At 38.0% G+C, this 19187-nt stretch overlaps 1 protein-coding gene across 3 annotated transcripts; it reads left to right on the top strand.

Moving 5' to 3' along the window:
- The first annotated feature begins 1791 nt into the window (after positions 1–1791).
- On the top strand, positions 1792–14275 carry hrh2b (histamine receptor H2b). 3 transcript variants are annotated; one of them, XM_084730861.1, is made up of 3 exons: positions 1792–1907; positions 9816–10660; positions 12727–14275. In XM_084730861.1, exons 2-3 carry the CDS (start codon positions 10040–10042, stop codon positions 13204–13206), a joined length of 1101 nt encoding a protein of 366 aa, XP_084586987.1. In that variant the 5' UTR covers positions 1792–1907; positions 9816–10039; the 3' UTR covers positions 13207–14275. The 3 variants fall into 3 exon arrangements, with proteins under 3 accessions (XP_084586987.1, XP_084586990.1, XP_084586989.1); XM_084730864.1 differs by having other exon boundaries at positions 1824–1907; positions 9926–10660; XM_084730863.1 differs by lacking the exon at positions 1792–1907 and adding an exon at positions 7343–7375.
- Positions 14276–19187: the final 4912 nt, after the last annotated feature.

The following is a 19187-nucleotide window of genomic DNA, read 5'->3' as shown; positions in this document are numbered from 1 at the left end:
AATGATTTTCCACTGAAGCACTCATGACTGCAGGGTCTGGAATATAGATACCACACATGTTAGAACTAATAGTTCCAAAGGAAACTACCCACAGCATGGCCTGTGAAGTTTTTGGGACCTCAGTGCTGGGGGGGTGTTGTTTAGGCTGTAAAATGTGCATGTATCTTATTAAAATTCCCTTCACCTCCTTCACCAAGTCTCTCTGGTGGCTGGCCTATCTCAAAACCTCACCAAACAAAACTGAAACTGTGTGCATGAATGTCACAGGAAAAGAGCTATGGTCTCATTTTAAGTGTTCACTTGATATCACATATTTGTGATATCAGATATTTGTACAGCAGATTGAAGTACCAGTCATATAACATTTTTAGGAGACCCAAAGCTGTTTTGGAAATAATGCAGTAGAGTTAAATCCTAATGTACAGAGCCAGAACAAGCAGACAGCTTTATCTAAGGACAAATAGGACCATTTAAATTCCATAGAAATTCAGAAACACAATGTTTTTTGTGAAGGTCACAGCCTAGCTAACCAAATAGAGAGACTCACAGGATGACTAAAAATCAGCAGACAAGAGATGAGTATAAATAGAGAGATTATTTCCCATATATTTTTAGCCGTACTGGCAGCACAGGATGGCAATGTCAGTGTATCTGTTAAACTCTTTGGATCAGACTGAAGTATCTCTAACTAGTATATAACTAAGTATATAACTATTGGATCTGTTGGATTCATCCAGGGTCATTAATAAATAAGTAAAAATCAGCGGGGATCAGTAGGGATGCGTGGGAACTTTTTTGAGTCAGGGGTCTTGAGGTCTTGAGGTCCGGAGGTGGGAAATTGCCAGTGTAGATTACCCAGAAAATCAATTCTGGCTCTCATTCATACATGACCTCTTCCAGGGAAAAGAGAGGAACATTTCTGGGAAAGGCTTTACTTTTGTTATATGTCATTGAGTTAAGTTGTGACTAAATGTCTGCTTGTGTTTGCATGTCTCTTTATTGTTAGTGTTACATCTGTGTAGTTAGTGACTGATCAAATTCATTTGTGCTATAGCTCAACATTTCCTCACATGATTTATTGACCACCAGTGGTTATTGACCACTACAACATCTACAACATGAATTACAATATATGTAACATATATATATATATATATATATATATATATACATACTGCATCTTCATTGGAAACATCACTGTCATTGCTTTTCTTAAATGAATAAACCTTTACCCTGCTCTCCCCTACTTTAATCATGTTCTTACTGCACTTTGCATTAGCAAAATACAGACATGAGGTGATGATCCAATGTTGAGTGCTTATTAAAAATCCCTACTTGTTAAAACTGGGGTATGCAGTTTACTTTTGGAATCTTTGGGCAAAATTACCATCGTAACCTGTAATCATAATGTAATTCAAGTGCTTCTGCTCCTCCTCTTGACTGAACAATAAACTCTTTCCTCATAATTGTTACTGCACCTTTAATTCAATTTCAAGTATCTGTTGAGATACTTGAAATGGAAAGGATGGAACGATCCGGTTTGAAAACACCCTAAGCTGATTTGTGTGTCTGACTGTTACGTAGTAGTATAATATACAGTATGGCATAATACACTTCCAATGTAAAACAGCAGATACTGTCCATGAGCAAACAATGAATGAATGCATTAGAGGGAGGTAAAGTGCATGAAGGTTACATGTGTTTGTGTACATAATGTCAATGAGAACAGTGACGGAGAGAGAGAGAGGGAGGAGATAAAGAGAGAGAGAGAGAGAGTGTGTGTGTGAGAGAGGGAGAGAGAGGAAAAATAAGTTTACACTTAAGCGGGATCAAGGAAACAGAGGAGAGCATTCACAAGCTGGGAAGCAGGTTGGGATCTGACCGACATTTAAGACAAACCATGTGAGGTGAGTCAAAACGCTTTGAGCAACTTTATTTAGGCTCTCATATGGAGAAATAACATTGAAGGTTAACCAAGTATACACTCCACGCTTTGAAACTCCCACAAAGATGAAGGTTCATGCAAGAAGTGATGTTTGGCATTAAGAATGTGTTGCCTAGTGATTCATTTATGTCTCCTTTTTTTCTTGTTACACATTAGCGAGCGTGTAGGTGGGAGGTTTAGTCTTGATCAAGCAGCTGTAAACTGCTTTATCACACAAGCATTAAATACATATTCAGCATTTTCTCAAGGCGAGCTATATGGTTTCTTAGTGGTAGTTAATTTGAACTAGCTTGTGGTTTTACTTTAATCGTTCTGCATAGTCTTTTAGCTGGAGTTTTTAATCAGGTTGTAATGTTAGACAAGTATGGTAATGTTGGATGATCAGTTTGTCTCTCACTTTAAAACAGAGGTGCACAGAGACGTCATTATTTGTATCTGTATCTGTTCAACCAACAAAATTATCTGTATCACTATTTGCATTCGGATAAAAGTGGGCGTTGTTTATACCACAAGTCACATTAAATTGGGTGAATCTATTTTCTAAACTAATATTCACTGGCAATGCCTTCAAAACGTAAAGTGGATTTAATATTGGTATATAATAATTATGAAATATATGTCCACATACTCACACTACATTCTTCATCTTTCTGTGTCCATTTTGTTTAAATTTTTACCTAAACTAAGTTTTATGAACAATGTTGCTCTTTAACTGGGTGACACTGAACAATCAGAAACTAACAAACATATATAAAATATCATGAAATTAATGAATAAATATTGGAAATATGAACTATTTACAGCAAATATAAATATATATATATATATCCTTCAGTTTAAGGGGAAAATCTTGAATTGCACTGATGCTGCATTCATGTTTCTTTATGTATTAATCGTACTGCAGTTCACAGTATAATATTATTAATATTCCAATAAGTTATAATAATATGATAATATTATTATTAAGTAATTATGTAAAAATGTACTTTGAAGTACAAGTTTGAAAAGTACTCTGAACAATACTGCATTACATTTTAGAAACATTTTTTTTCCAGAATAATAACAAACATTAACATCACATTAATTTTTTTTTTTTCCCCGAATAGTGTATTCGGACGCATCCTTAGTTTAAAATACTTTGATCCTGTTCAGTGAAAGCAACCGCATGGAACAACAGGCAGGACTTTAGACTCTTGGAATTTTTCATGAGCATTTTTTGTTAGTTTTTTCATTATGTCCGACAGTCATTACCGAAAGAGTGCAGTAATATGTAAACAGCATTAAAATATACTGATAACTGTAGTTCCAATTCTGATTTTTTACTCTGGCTCTAGGTTGTTAATGCACAGTTTAAATGTTTTCGAGGTAACTAAATTACATCACTCTCTCTTGGTGGCGTCTTACAGACATTTAAGATTGAGGTCAAACATGACAGTGTAACTAGTTGATATGATTATTAGCAATCATGTAGGAGTTGCTCCAATACATGACAAAGCAAATAAGTTTATGTTTCTGGAGAAGATGTTCCTGGTCTGCTTAATGGGATCAAAACATCCCAGATGGGGGGGAAATCGGGGGGGAAATGTCTTTTCTTGAGTTCCTGGCAGCAAAAAAGCTCAGTGCCAGAGGACAAAGCTACAAGATGAGAAATGCACTGTACACAAATCATATAACTAATCCATGGATGTGACTTTGGAAAACTGCCAAAGGACTTCCCATACTGCTCTTAGTGGTTTCACTTTTCACATGTTGTTAAAGCATATATCTATTGTTAGCCCACCATGTGTCATTCTGGCCTGGATGTTTTGCCACATTGTTATCACACACTGTTGACTCATCCACCTCGCCGACTAGACTTCATTTGTTCCATGATGCCCTCCTATGTGTGCAGATATTTAAACTATTATATAAACAGCTGCTAAATAGGAATATAATGTCATATATCGCTGTAGATTAGATTCAATTTAGATTATTATTTGTCCCAAGTTGGTAATTTGCTTTTTAAAGTAGGTCATTTATAGTGAAGAGCAGATGCATGTCTGATGACACCAGTATATAACTCCCAGATGGTAACTGTTAATAAGAAATTACATAAACATTGAGATGCTGCACATAGCTAAAAAGAGCCAATATAAGGAGGCAATTTGTTTATTACTCTAAATCATTTATAATATAGTTCAGATGTGTCTGATGATACCAGTACATAACTCCCAGATGTTTATGTTAATAAGAAATTATATAAGCATTGAGATGCCGCACATGGCGAAAAAAAACTCAAACAATATAAGTAGGAAATTTGTTTTCATCTGTAGATCATTTATAGAGTAGCACAGATGCGTGTCTGATGACACCAGTCTATAACTCTTAAATGGTAATTGTTAATAAGAAATTACATAAGCATTGAAATGCTATACATAGCTAAATAGGCTATTTGTTTTTTATTATTATTTTGCTTTTGTTTGTTTACTGTAAATCATTATTACAGTAGTAGAGAAAAGATCTACTGATGACAGCAGTCTGTAACTCTCAAACAGTTATTATTAACAAGCAATAACATCAACACTGAGATATGTTGCACATTGCTTAAAGAGGCAATATAACTTAATACCGGGGGCATGTAGTATATAGCTATGCACTTAGTGTGAGTAAAGCATTTGGCCAAAGTTTACACTTGGCCCAGATACAGGCACAGTATATAACACCAGCCCTTACACAACCAGCCTTTTGCTTCACATGGATCTATTCTAAATATTATGACAGGCTACTTTGATCAGTAGTTTTATTTCATGCCAGTCGTCTGTCTAGTAATGTCTGGGTTTTATTGAGAATATTCATTTGCTGGCACATTCTTTTTATGTGATGAAAATTTGAGCATATTTTTTGCCACTCAGACCGTCGGGGAAGCAAGAAATTAATTATGCAACGAACTGTAAAATGATCTCTGGTTCGTGTCATGTTAATACAGAGTTGTGTTTCACCTGTTACCTTAGCCATGTGGCACATCGGCAGCCAGGCAAAATGAAAGCAGAGACAAACATGGGTCATTTGTTTTTATTTGAGTCTTGTATTAAATCCTTTCTGACTCTTTACGGCCGGTGAAGTCTGGTTCTTGGAGCACTGAATGAGAGCAGCAGGCTGGCCAGGGACACAGCTCGATCTAAACTCTGTCAGTGCTGAACAAACAAAGTCACCATGGAAACAAGAAGTGTTTATCCCTGAGGGGAATCTATTGACATTATTAAAAACCGTGAAAACCTTGGATTCTTTGAATGGTTAGGTGTAACTGAAACAATGGCTTCTTTAAATTAATTATTAACCCTTAGCCTTGGGAAACACATAGTGAGATCTTCATTTGAGATGATGAGTTATTTAACTGTTAGGTGCAGTGAGTGAAGTTCAAATATATTATTATTATGAGTGTTAGTATTATTAATAATAATAACTTTGCAGTGTGGCAAAGAATATGAATGTCAAATGACCCATTCTTAAAGGAACATATAGGCTGCCTCAGAAAGTCTATACTAACATGCTATTTAGTATGGTAAAACAGTATGTGAGACTTTTTTTTTAGCACTGTATGTCCAAAAAACCTTAGTATGAAACCAATAATACTCTAGATGGAAACTGTTTTCAGGGAAATATTACAATATGCAAGTACTGGACACTGTGGCGACCTAAGTATCCCACAATGCAATGCAATAGTGCTGACAACAACAACATAACAGACAAAGGTTGACAGCAGCCAAAGTAGTTCTGTGTAATGTCAAAAATGCTTCATTTTAAATGTAACTAAGGCTTCACTCTGCTAGGAGGAATATATTTTTTAAATTAGTTACCAAGGAGGCTCTCAGGAAGTGGCAGGATACATGCTGAGCTAAAGTTAGCTATTGTTAGCAATATGCTAGCTAACTAGCTAGCTAGTACACATCAATCATTAGCTAATGTTTTCTAACATTTGCTAATTCAAGATGTGAATATATATCGCTTTTACAGGTCTCCCACCAACATCTTTCATCCATCTTCAAAATGTACTTTTCTTTTCAACAGATAGATCCTAGCATGTAGCATATCTACATAGAGAAAGGAAAGGAGGAACCCACTGAGGCACTGAGGTACTAGATTACTGGAGCACAGAGCATGGATCCATTAAAATTCACAGAAAATCATAAAAATCTTCTAAAATCATAAAACATTTGTAAAGTGTAAACATATAAAATAATGTTGTCAATCAAAGCAGTAACTGTTTCCAAAGAGTGAAAGTGAGACAAATTTGTTCAAAGTAGGGCTGTCCGATATCAGAGTTTCACTGCACAATTGTCATGGCCAAAAGAATTTGCAATAAAAATATTATTGTGATATCTATAGAAATCTTTAAGAAAATTATGCTATCAGCCAAATTCCTCTTTAACCTTGTATATTGTGTTTTATCTCTTTAAAAAAGATTTCATTAATTGCACTCAAAACACAAGGACGTGGAGAAACAGTCTGTAACCATAACTGTACAAACATGCACAAAAGGTTCAATTATATTATTTACACAATGTTATCATATGCACATCATTAACATGATATTAAGATTTCACTTTTTAAATATCACGTTAATTGTCAATACAGGCATGTGGCGATGTCCCTAGTTCAGACCTTTTTGTATCATTTATTCCCTGCATAAAAAAATTATATGGATACATTTGGTGCTGCTGTATTTTTTGTAACAAATATTAATGCGCTAATCCTCAGTCATTTTTACTTTCCTATAGATACCTGATACTTTATAACACAAGGCTGCATTCAACTGATTTGCCTTTGACTCATGTTCAAATCTAACACCTTTTCAGGAGAATGTAACTAGTAAATAAAAAAGACTTAGTCAGACTTAATCAAATTCATAATTTCCTCTACCCAAACTTAAACATTGTCACTACATATCCGCTGGTCTTATCATTGTCACTGTAAACACTTCATGTAATCATATCTGCCGTCACAGCAAGGATGATATTGTGTTGGGAAAAACCTGAACAGGGTCATAATCATTGACACAAAACAAAAGATAAGCACTTCCTGAGAAAACTAATCTGTGCACATCTGTTGTTCCTACTGGACACATTTGACATGTTCTCTCTAAAACATGAATGAGCAAGCAGTTTGTTTTGTTTAACAACTAGACATACTGATATGCTGCTATCTATGCAAAACATGCTCTCAAATATTGCTTGTGTGAGACATCATGTTTGGATAGAAAGGTTAGTTAAGGTGTGATCCTGTCCTCATGGACATGTGGTAGCCTATCTGTATGACAGTGAAAAAATAACTTTTCACCAAGAGAAAAACTGCCACATACATGTTAAATATGATATCATGGAGTTTTTTTCTTAACTTCCTCATTTCTTCTCTTCCACAAGGAGGCCAGAGAGGTCAGAGGTCAGGGTCAGGGTGTGTATCAAACAGGTCCTGGGAGCTTGTATGTATTCATGATGCCATGATTTGACTTGAATTAAATTATAGCAGCTCAGACATTTTTTTTTACTGTTTTAAAGTTAGAAGATGCTAACATACCCAAGTTCTCTTTAAGCAACGTTTAAACACATAAGATCACATAAGTCTCCTAAACACCTGTCTAGTACCATCTAATGTCACTGTCAGTCCGCTGTTGCCTCTGTTTTTTAATCATCAAACCTTAATTAGAGAATTTGAGAGCTATCCGTCCACGCCAAACGTCATCTATTTTTTATGGGAGTACACTGGATGGCCTCACTGTAATAAGGAAGCAGATAACAGATTAAAAACAACGCTGTTAAACATGCAGAATGTATACGCTGCCAAAACAGACAGTCTCAGGCAGATGCTTTCTGAATTGGGTAATAGTATGAGCCTTAATTTTACTTGTAAAACGCTAGATTTCCAGAAATTGCTGGTGATGAAAGTGAAACATGAAACACATATATCTGATTGATACCATTAAATGAAAGCTGTTACTGTAAATCTGTTTAACTTGTATTTTTAATAAAGCGGCCCTTTGAGGTTGCACATATAAAAAGAACTAGTGATTTTAGGATGTTGTGTGATGATTAAGAAAAAGGAAATCTAAGCTTCCCTGGGAAGCACGACAGCTGCGGCTTTGAAAGAACACCTGACAGAAAAATACCACAAGTCTGGTGAGCCAGATGGATCATTAATACCATCCCATACATACTTTGAGTTTAACATTCAGCTGTCTCATCCTTTTGAAATTAAGAATTAACTTAAACGAAGATGTTTGCACATCTTAAACACTCTAAAAGTAGCAAATGAAAAGTCAAAAAACATTTTCAAATGAAGGTACAGTATGTGGTCAGATGGATGGAAATCTTTCCTTTTTCCAACAGGAGAGCAAGGGTTTGTTTACTTTACTCCTTAGACTGTGACTGAATGTTTTATGGCTGTTTTTTAAGATCTTGTCTTGAATTAGTCTGACAGTGATGCACAATATAGCACAGCCCACGCTTTAGCAACTGCTCTCCCTCCAGTAAATTTTCCCGTCTCCAGGGGACAGCTCCCCAACCTTAACATATGTTTACACAAAGGCAGATTCTCTTTATCTCTACTGGTGCTGTAAATAATCCAGGTCCATTACACGTTTCATATAGGCTAGACATATAGGCTACCTCCAGACTGGAAGGGGGTAAACTAAAACTGATGGTAAAGGCTAAAGCTGAGAACACAGTGTGGTTTGAGCTTGTCTCTGACTCGACTTAAGAGTCTGACTGAATTTCATTTTTGTCTGACATTGTTTGCCATAGAGTGAAGACTGATCAACTGTTCAGAAACTTTGGCTGGCTGTTGTCATGCAGGTCAGTTTAATCAGAGCTATGAGTCAGTTTCTTAAGGTCAGTGCTTTTTTTTCTCACCGGACTTGCGTGAGGAGTATCAGAGTATCTGAAATTACCATGGCAACACAACGTGTCATATGGTCAGAAAATATGGATTTTTAAAACATAGCTGGCTTAACTCCAATTCTCTCCCCAAAATGAACAAGCCATACTGGCCACGTCTGCCTTGCCACCTGCAAGTCTGTATACATCAGCACCTCTTTTTTTTTTTTAAGCTGAGAACAGCAGCTGTATAGGTCACTCTGTCGGCTGGTCCAGAAAAATTCCCCATCCTTTGGCAGTCAGTTTTCACCCTAGGAGACATGGAGGTCACGTGTGTGTGGTGTGTGAAGGTATTTGTTTGTGTTCATGCTAATCAGGTAAAAGGATTTGTGGTAATGGTAGTGGCATATCACAAAAAGCACTTAACTTCCAAATTGATTCACGGACTTGTACAAGATTTAGTGTTTAAAAAAAGGTAATTGGCAAAATGGGGCGTGGCAGTAGGAGTGGCCTACAACAGAAAGGTGTATGACTTTTAAATTGAAAACTGTAGCATGGCCAAACACATGAACCGTTTGTTGTAGACTCTTGTGGAAGGTATCATTGCACTTTGTTCCTTTTTCATTGGCGACGTATGATCTGCCCCCTATACTTTAGCCACGCCCCCTTTCATAAGGATTTGGCAGAGTCTGTGACTTAATCCTAATTCTCATACTTTACCCTTTACTACTTTATACCCTCTACACTGCATAAATGTGGCTAATTTCTCTCTTATTTTGGCAATAAATGTGGTTGTATAACATAATACTATGTCCATGTAAGCTGTGTACATTCTTTTGCTGTAAGTCATGTACTCAGTGACCATTTTTGGTAATTGGACCTTCAATAGGCAGCTATCAGACTATCCATTAAATGTCAGAAGGATAAACATGCTTTACTTTGAAAATACACAAATGATAAAATGTCATTCATGTGTTGACTGTGGCTTTCAAGTAATAGCCTTTGTTTTTGTTCTTCACCAGGGACGTGTTTGCTTCAGAGGCCAGTGGCAGTGGCTCTGTGATAAAGAGATGGCTGTGAAGTGCTTTCCACTGTGTGATCTACTTCTCAATGTGATTACCTTAATGCACAGGAGCCATGGAAATGACTGTCTGATGGAAAAGTGAGCTGGCCTGTTTAAACATTTCCTACTGAGATACCAACAGCGGGACTCTCTCGGTGACCCGAGGAGGAGGAGGCGGTCACCATGATCGCCACAGCTGTCCTCTGGCTCTTCCTGGTGTCTTTTATCATTCTGACCATTGGTGGAAACGTGCTGGTGTGTTTGGCCGTAGGGCTCAGCCGTCGACTTTGGCGTATTGCTAACTGCTTTGTGGTCTCGCTGGCAGTGACAGATCTCCTACTAGGCCTGCTGGTGCTGCCACTGTCAGCCACTGTGGAGCTGCGCAGCGGAAATTGGCCCTTTGGAGGAGCCCTGTGTAACATCTACATCTCACTGGATGTCTTACTTTGTACAGCCTCAATTCTGACCCTGCTGGCCATCAGTGTGGACCGATATCTAGCCATTTCAGCTCCCCTTAGCTACTCCCGGAGAATTACCCCTCTAAGGGTGACACTGGCCATGATCGCCATCTGGGCCTTGTCACTGGCTGTGTCCTTTGTGCCCATCCACCTGGGCTGGAACACAGTGGACTACAAAGTGCAGCACTTGGACTGGGGCATGGGGGATGAGGACAAGGAGGGACGCTACTGCCAGTTTGAATGGAATAACAACTACGTTCTTATTTATGCCTTTGGCTCATTTTACCTGCCTCTGCTGCTTATGTGTGGAATGTATCTTTGCATATTCAGAGTGGCACGAGAACAGGTCAGTGTTTATTTTCATTTTGTAAAACACGCTGAGGTGGGATATAAAAGGTCATAACTGAAGGCATGCATTACTTTTTGCACCTGTCTGAGACTTTGGCAGTCAAGACAAAACATGATTTGGTATTCGTGATCTGCATTTTAATGGAAAAACTAACATTTGCAACAGACTTTAAAGGCAAACTATTCAGCATCCCCCCCAAAAGAAAGAATAGAAAAAAAGCTGGACTCATATAAATATCTTCTCTCTGAATCATCACATATATAGTTTCTACACCAAAATTAGCATATACATGCATTTTTTTAATGCGGCTTATGCACATAAAAAATATATTTTTAATTGATGATTGAAGATGAAGATGTGTTCTGGAAAGTGTGCAGGAGAGCAGAGAGAAACCGGTTTTAAAAAGCTATCAGTGCTTTTGTAGCCTTTAACTGAATCTCTGGTTTGAAGTTTAGTTTCTCTCCTGCATTGTTTGTTTGTATTTTCAAGTATCTGCTTTATTTGACTGTATCATGGTTGCTTTCAGCTGTATAGGACTCATGTTAAATTACTGCTGATTAAAGCCTAACATTTCTTGATTTTGGTGCTTCATAATAAAAGCTTTTAGATAACAAAATAATGGGGGAACTGTGTTTATCCACAGGTATATAGCTGCTTTACCAAAGATGAGTGTGACTGAGTCAAGCCAAGCAGCACATGCACATTGAAAAGGAGCCACTAAATACTCATGACTCAGGAGTAAATGCCAATTGTACCCTTTCCCATTGAAGCACACAAAAGCAATGTTAGTGTTTTTTGTTTTGTTTTGTTTTTTTGTATCATGTAAAAAGGCTTTCTGGCCTTCCAAAAGTGTGTTGTGGTGGCTGTATCTACAGAGTCCCTGTTCTCTGCCTGTATTTTCTTATTTTCTCATGTAATGCTGTGCTTGGGATGTTTCTGGGCTTGAGCTTGTTTTGTAGTCCTCGGCTAACACAGTGTGCAGGTTCTGAAGTTGGGACAACCATAAAACACATAGCGGTTTCCTCTGCTCTCTGTCTGTGAGAGCTGCAAATAGAGTTATACACACACAGGCAGAACAGACTGAGGATCACTTCAGCTGTATTCACAGAAAATCCCCTGTTGTGCAGAGGTGAGGGGATGTTTATTTGTATTTTAGAATATAATTGCTGTGAAACAATCGGAAAACTACACTTTATTTCTTTATATTTGCAGTTTTGTTTTCTCTAATGGTGCTCACTGTCTTAATTCACCCTGTAGTCCGTTCGAGGGGCTTTACTGTTACATGCACATGTTTAGTTGACTGTCTGAATGGTGGATAAACACTCTATTTCCTAGAAATTCTTAACAATAGAAGTCCCCATTATTTTATTACCTAAGAGCCATTGATATGAAGCACCAAAATCAGGAAAAGAAATCATGAAACAGTAAAATGAAAGTAGATGCAGGAAAAAAATAAACTTCAAACCATAGAGATTCGGTTAGAAGCTACAAAAGTACTGAGAGCTGAATACATAGAGACTTTTAAAAACTTTCTCTCTGCTCTCCTGCACAAACAGGAGATGAGTCTTGGCTTTCAACGCACATTAAAAAAACAAACAGAAAGGCAAACTTGTGTACAGGCAGGGGGAAATGAGGTCAATAGCCTACTTTTAGCTGGTTTAGCTGTGTTTAAAAAAAATGCACATACCTGCTAACTTTGGTGTAAAAATGGTAACACACATACAGGCAGAGTAGACCAAGGATCACAGGCTGTATTCACACAAAGTTCCAGTGTTGTGCAGAGTTGTGGGCATGCTTATTTGTGCTTTTATATTGCTTTGTTTTTGCTAATGGCACTCATTCTCTAAATTTACTCTGTGGCTCCCTCCCTCTCTTTCATTTGTTGAGGAGGGGTAAAAATTAAAGTGTGTGCTCCCTAACAATGCTGTATATCTTACCTTTAAAATTACATTTACAAAGTTACAGACACTCAGTTAAATCCTCTATCATTAGACCAGAGTGTCAGCTCATCTAATATTCTGTGTCCTGTGGTTCTCTAACCTTTTCTTAACCGTTGTCTTCAGGTACGGCGTATTCGTGCTGCCACTCCATCATTTGCACGCACAGCATCAACTGCAGCCATAGCCCGGGAGCACAAAGCTACAGTGACCCTGGCAGCTGTACTGGGGGCCTTTGTCATCTGCTGGTTCCCCTACTTCACATTCTTCACCTGCATGGGCATAAAGGAAAAGACAAACCCCCCTAACACGCTTCACTCTGTGGTCCTGTGGCTGGGCTATTTTAACTCCGCTCTTAACCCCATCCTGTATCCAGCCTTCAACAGGGATTTCCGCAGGTCCTACACAGAGCTGCTTCGCTGCAGAGGACTGTCGCACAGAAAACTGCAGCTTACTCGTGTGTCTGTGCATAAACGATTGACCTTTACTAACGGACAAAGGGTTTCCCAACAGTCTAAGAAACATATAGACACAGTTAAGAAAGAAAGTGAGGGGGAGAGCCTCACCCTACGTGAGAGAAATGGTATTCCTGATGAGCCAAGCTGAATGCCATGGATCTGTTGCTCCACTGCTGGACTGTAGACTGCTGTAAATTACAAACTTGTTCCACTTCTTGCAGTACAAGATTAGCTAACCATTTACAGTATCAGTTAAATACTAGTGCCAAAGATGATACAATTTATGTAAAACTTAAGGCACAACATCATGAATGTTCAGACCTCTTTTGTTATTGTTCTGGGTACAAAAGTAGTGCATGAAGTTCATGTGCTTAATTAATAAGTATACCAATAATTACATAAAATTTGTATGATCAATGAACTTCACAGCACTGAAATATCTGTTTATAAGACACATGTAAAAAAGCATATGGCAATGTCATTCAAAATAAAGCGTAGGCAGAGCAGAGCTGAGTGGAATAAATGGATGACTCAGTAAGTTTGCAAGCAAGCAGCATGGAGACACGGGTGGTTAAAAGTTTGCAAATTGTTTATTTTCTCTCCGCTCGACCCTGACAAAGAAAGTGAATAAGTGACCAGCAAGTTGATTTGATATGTACAATATGTGTATGTTTGACTTGAGCCAAGCAGGATGACGTTAATAGCTTCTTGGATGTTACCAAGGAAACTAAAAAAGAAGGAAGCGTCATTACATCAAAACAATTATTATATAACTAACAAATATTCTATGCTCCAGAGTTCTGCCATTGAATCTTATGGGAGAAAGTATGCTATTCTCTGAAGTGTCTTCTCTCTTTTTTTCATTTCTTAAGTAAGCAGAGAATACAATGTCTGTTAGTCATGTGATGACCCTTCCTGCTTTTTTAGTTTCATTGGATGTTTCAACCAATTAAGTGCAACTGAACAAGACATCCAGACAAAATGCATATAATAAGTGTATTATTATCATTATTATTAGTGAAGCTGCTAATAACAAGTATGACTTGTTTTTAAAACTTCTACTGCACACACACTGCATCACAATATAAAATAAAATCTATATACAAAATGTCATAACAAATTTGCTGTCTTGTTGCTTTGATTTCTTTCATGAATAAACATGAACAACAGTAGATATATCTTGACAATGCATTCCATTTATGGCTTTTCCACTGTCAAACCGTGCCGTGCTGATTTGCATTTCCATTGCCACTTTTATTGCACCGAGCCGTGCTGAACCCTGCCCGAGATGGACCTATCCTGGAGTGGGGCCAAAGTGAACCCGACCCGCCTCCAAGCAGGCTGTGGTGACGCCTCACCGCCCGTGGCCAACCAGTGTTGAGCCTCCTTTTCTCCACCGCTAACAAGCGAGTGTTGTGATACTAAGCTCATGTATGTGCAGGACAGCAGAGAGAACGATGTTTGTAAAACTCTCTTAATGTTCAGCTCTACTTCTGTAGCTGCTAACTGAATTTTTTGCTTTGAAATTTAGTTTCTCTCCTGTGTCGCTGTTTGTACTTTCAGGTATTTACATTTATTTCATTTCATATTTGCTCTCAGCTGTGTCAGAGTTGTGTTAAATTTATAAAATCCCCAAATGAACCTGATTGTGCTGCTTCGTAATAAAGGTGTTTAAATAACAAAACACCAGGGGACTTTTATTGTGAAGAAATTCAGGAAACGTTTATCCCAGAGATGTGTATGAACGGTTTGTCTTCTGCTATACAGGTGCTTGACTCAAGCCTCCTCAAGCTCAGTTAAAAGATACACCTTAAAGTGGGTAGCGGGTAGTTTAAGCAGAGGATGAGAAAAATGAGAAATGTAAATGGTGTACCTGATAAATTGTGAAATATTCTGGGTAACACTTTACAATACGGTACACAAAAATGTAAGTAGTTACTAAGGAACGAAATGAAATGGCTGCTATGAGAACATCATCACATGTCAGTGCTACAGAGTTCAGTGAATTCACAAGACTTTCAATTTTCTAGCGATGCCAAATTTATGATATTCAAATAGGGAACGCAGCCTGCAGAAATATTCCAATACACTCTTTTTTGAAAAGGTGACAACAACACATTTATGCAGTATGCATAAAACGGCATGGCTTTTGCCCCTAATTGCATGAGATTAGCATAAAGTGGGAACATCTGTAAAAGGGAGATGACTGGTTACCCATCGAACGTACTTTCATTCAGGTATCTTGATGTTGGAGGTCAAGGGATCACTTTGAGAATAGCCTTGTCAGTTTTTACCTCGCCAAAATTTGTAGTGTTATTTAGCACCCAGGGTTGGTATCAATAGATGCTTTGTCTTCTAGTTTCATGTGGTTTTTATGCATCTATTCATTACTTTGTAAACTCATTTTAAATCTCATAAGTTACCAGTATATTACAGATACTGTACTGTACAAGGAACAGCAGTATTGCTTTTATTTGGTGCGAAGAGTTTTAATTAAGACTATCGGGGTAATGTGCAGTTTTTCAAGCATTTTCAGGAACAAGACAAGGCAAGCTGAGTGTGATTGTAATGAAAGTTTAATGTGAGCCTCAGCGCTGTCAATGCTAGTTGAAGTAGGTTGATACAATAGGTTGAAACAGGGAAGAGAATGAAATCCCTCTTGGGATGAATTGATGACTTGCCTCAACCTTGTAAAACAGGATATGCTGCTGAGGAGAAGACATTAGATCATACTTAGATTCACGAATATAGGGCCTAAAAGTGAAAGCGAAGAAGCAAGCAGCTGCACAGTGACATCTAAAATGGAAGCAATAAAAATTATTAACTGTATTCAGGTCAGGTGGCAGAGGAGTTAAAGGTGAGAATGGAGGTGCAGGACCATTTATAGGTAGCACTAAATGCATCTTAACTAAGGAGAGTGAATTTGTAATTCTGCTCCCAGCTATGTTCGGTACATCTGCAGGAACGTAAAGGTCTCTCAGAGTTTGAGTATTGCATGTCCAGTAAAAGAGTTGTCTCTATAAAATGTAACTGATGATACTCAGTGACTGTATTTACATGTATCAAAGCTGACATAGTGCAGACCTGGAAAGAGCAAACGAAATGTGATATTTACAGGCTGAAGTAAATACTGTATAATTAAAAACTACAAAGGGAAAGTGACTTCCTGGAATCTCTCTTGGTTGGCACAGTGACACCAAGACTCCAGAAATTCACTGCTCCCAGCCAAAGAATATTTATACCACAAAATTCCCTGTAATAGTTGTTGTTTTTATGTTTCTTTTTCTCATTACTATGCTTTAGACATGCTGATAGGTACATTTTTGAAAAAGATGTCATCCTAGTTATTAGGAGCAGTGGGTCGCGTGTGTGCAGCACTGCGCAGTGTCTGGGGACAAACTCCAGCGCCTTGGTCAGGGTACTGAGTGGAAAATTGATCTAACACATTTTTCCTTGCGGAGGAAACCAGACCACACGTAGGAACCCACGGGGAGAACATACACAACTCCTGCCTGAAGCAAACATTCTTGCTGTGAGTTGCTAACCACCGTGCTGCTCACAGAGAGAAGTATTGATCATCCACCTCTCAGTAAGAAAGCAATGAATGATGAATGAATTATTCTCCAAATATTTTAACAGAATAATTATGTTTTCCTCAATAGACTGGTCATTTCACTATCATGTTGGGTGGGCCTAAATGAAACAACAAATCAAATGACAACTCATTATCATACTTTATCACTTGTCAAATGTCACCATGGTCAAATGTTACTAAAATATATTGTTTATACAAATGCACTGTTTACTTAATTTAACACACACACTTAAAATAATATATCTATTAAAGGACCAGTGTGTAATAATTACAGGAATTTATGTACATAAATGAGATATATTATATATAAGTATGTTATTTATTATTAGCAATCAACGTAAACTCATAATCTATATGTTCCCGTTACTTTAGAAATAGCCATTTATAGTTACATACTGTCTGGTCGACTTACGGAGATCATCATCCTGCGCCGTCTACGGCAGCGCAGAGTGGACAAACTGCACTAACAGTGAGTCTTGGGAAGCCCATGGCGACCTTACGTAGACGCCGCAGCGTAAACACGGAAGTAGACGGGGAGGATAGATGCGGGTGATTGCTGGCAAATCATTTTGCATTGTGAACCTTGACTGGCACAGTTTTGACAAATGGAGGATCATACATACACTGTACCAGAACAAAAAGCAGCGGACAGTGAATCCCCGTCATCCAAGAAGCGGAGACACGAAGAAACGGCAAAAACACGAATCAACATCAGCATAGTGTTCACACGATGGAAATCGCTGATGGAGGACAAACGTTTTCACAGTGACACCGAGGTTGCCTGTTCTCTGCTGGACAGGTAATTCATCCTACACACATAATTGTAGTTTGTTGTGAGATAGCTTTCGCTCGCCATTTCGTCCGCTGACGGCCACCGTACTCTTGGTGAGAGAGGGGCGGTGTCGGGGTAAATCCTCTTAGTTGCAATCTAAGGTTTGAACGCTAGATGCCACTGGAAATCACACACTTCTCCTTTAAAGCTGTTTTCAGTTATTCTGGAAATCTATAGTTGATTGTTGATTCTAATCCCAGGTCTTCAAATTAGAGATAATTTGGGTTTGTGGCTCAAACATATTTGATTGTTGAGCCTCATTTCCAGATTGCCAAATACTGACCTTTAAGTAACGAGACTCAACAATTAACTGTTGTAACCAACCCATGATTGGTCAAAGACTCCCATCACTGGCTAGATTTTTTTTTTTTTTTAAGTTATGTTGTGGGGCTTTTTTACCTTTATTAGATAGGACAGCTGAAGAGCAGACAGGAAGGGGGGGTGAAGAGAGAGAGGGGATGATATGCAGCAAAGGGCCGCAGGCGAGAGTTGAACCAGCAGCCGCTGCAGATGACTGACAGCCTCCATACATGCGACGGACGCTCTACCAACTGAGCTAAACGGCCCCCCACACTGGCTAGATTTTCTAAAGCCTAAAAACAGAGCCAAGAGGTGGAGCAGAGGTCCAATCTTGAAAAATACCATTGACTGTTCCAATGGATCATAGGAAATTTCTTAAATTAATTTGGAAGGTTTTAAAACCTGTCATCTGGAATGCATTTGTGATGATGAATTATACAGAATGTTCCTTTTAAAGAAAATGAATTGACAATGTCAGTCATTTGGTTGACATAAAAAAAAAATAAAAGTTAAAGTTGTTAATGGTCTTTAAGTTCTGAAATGTATGTTGTGTTTACAAAAGGTGCATTATAATGAATGCATAACATACATCATAGATACATTAACCGGTGCAAAAAAAAGTTATGTATATATTGACAATACAAATATCTGTGATATAATGCATTAGTTCTGGTTTAAAATGCATTCATAATAGCAAGTTCCATTCATGAACAGGCTCTAACCATTTAAATCTTATCAGCCTGGGCTCAGTGCATCTGTAAATGTTTGATAATAAACAATCTGCTGCCACTGAACCTGGAGTGAACCCCAGAAAATTACAGAGCAAAAGGAGTAATACAAAAAATAAAAGGCACCAATGCTGATTATTACCATCCCAAGAGTCAAGACATATGATAGAATTGTCTTGACTTGTTGTTGTACGTTACAGGAACAAAAATGTGCTTTTTAATCCCGTTAAAATTGAGTTAATAGAGTACAGATCCACAATGGTTCCAGGCAGTGTGCGTCATCATGTGTTTTATGAAAACGTATCGCTTGCTCAGATGTGGACTAATCCAATATTGTGCTTGTCTCATTACTTACATAAGGCCTGGTGACTGCACGACTTACTGTGATCTCAGATGTACAGTCTTTCATTTTCTTTGTGGTTATCTCTGTCATTTCATCTCTACCGCACAAAAATAAATACAATCCAAACACCTGTATGAGAGAGGAGCATTTTTATCTCAGTGTCAATAGTTGTATTACCCTCTTATTGTAGGTGTAGGTACAGAGTTTACAGTGTTTTAGGAAATAATCCAACCATGGGGATGGATTCTGTTTTTAGGATGGACATTTCAGTGTGATTACATGAAACACAGCATACCAGAAAGTAGAAACAGCACCACAATACTGTGTGTGC

The sequence above is a fragment of the Lutjanus erythropterus genome, chromosome 11, assembly GCF_056507025.1.
Source record: "Lutjanus erythropterus isolate fLutEry1 chromosome 11, fLutEry1.hap2, whole genome shotgun sequence".
Taxonomy (NCBI): Eukaryota; Metazoa; Chordata; class Actinopteri; order Lutjaniformes; family Lutjanidae; genus Lutjanus; species Lutjanus erythropterus.
The sequence above is the reverse complement of the archived record's forward strand: the minus strand, read 5'-3'. Positions and strand labels throughout refer to the sequence as shown.

Bases quoted from the DNA above. Each gene is read 5' to 3' on its own strand.
- hrh2b (XM_084730861.1), top strand. From the start codon at position 10,040: ATGATCGCCACAGCTGTCCTCTGGCTCTTCCTGGTGTCTTTTATCATT. The intron at 10,661-12,726 runs GTCAGTGTTTAT...CGTTGTCTTCAG, and splicing joins TCAGAGTGGCACGAGAACAG to GTACGGCGTATTCGTGCTGC.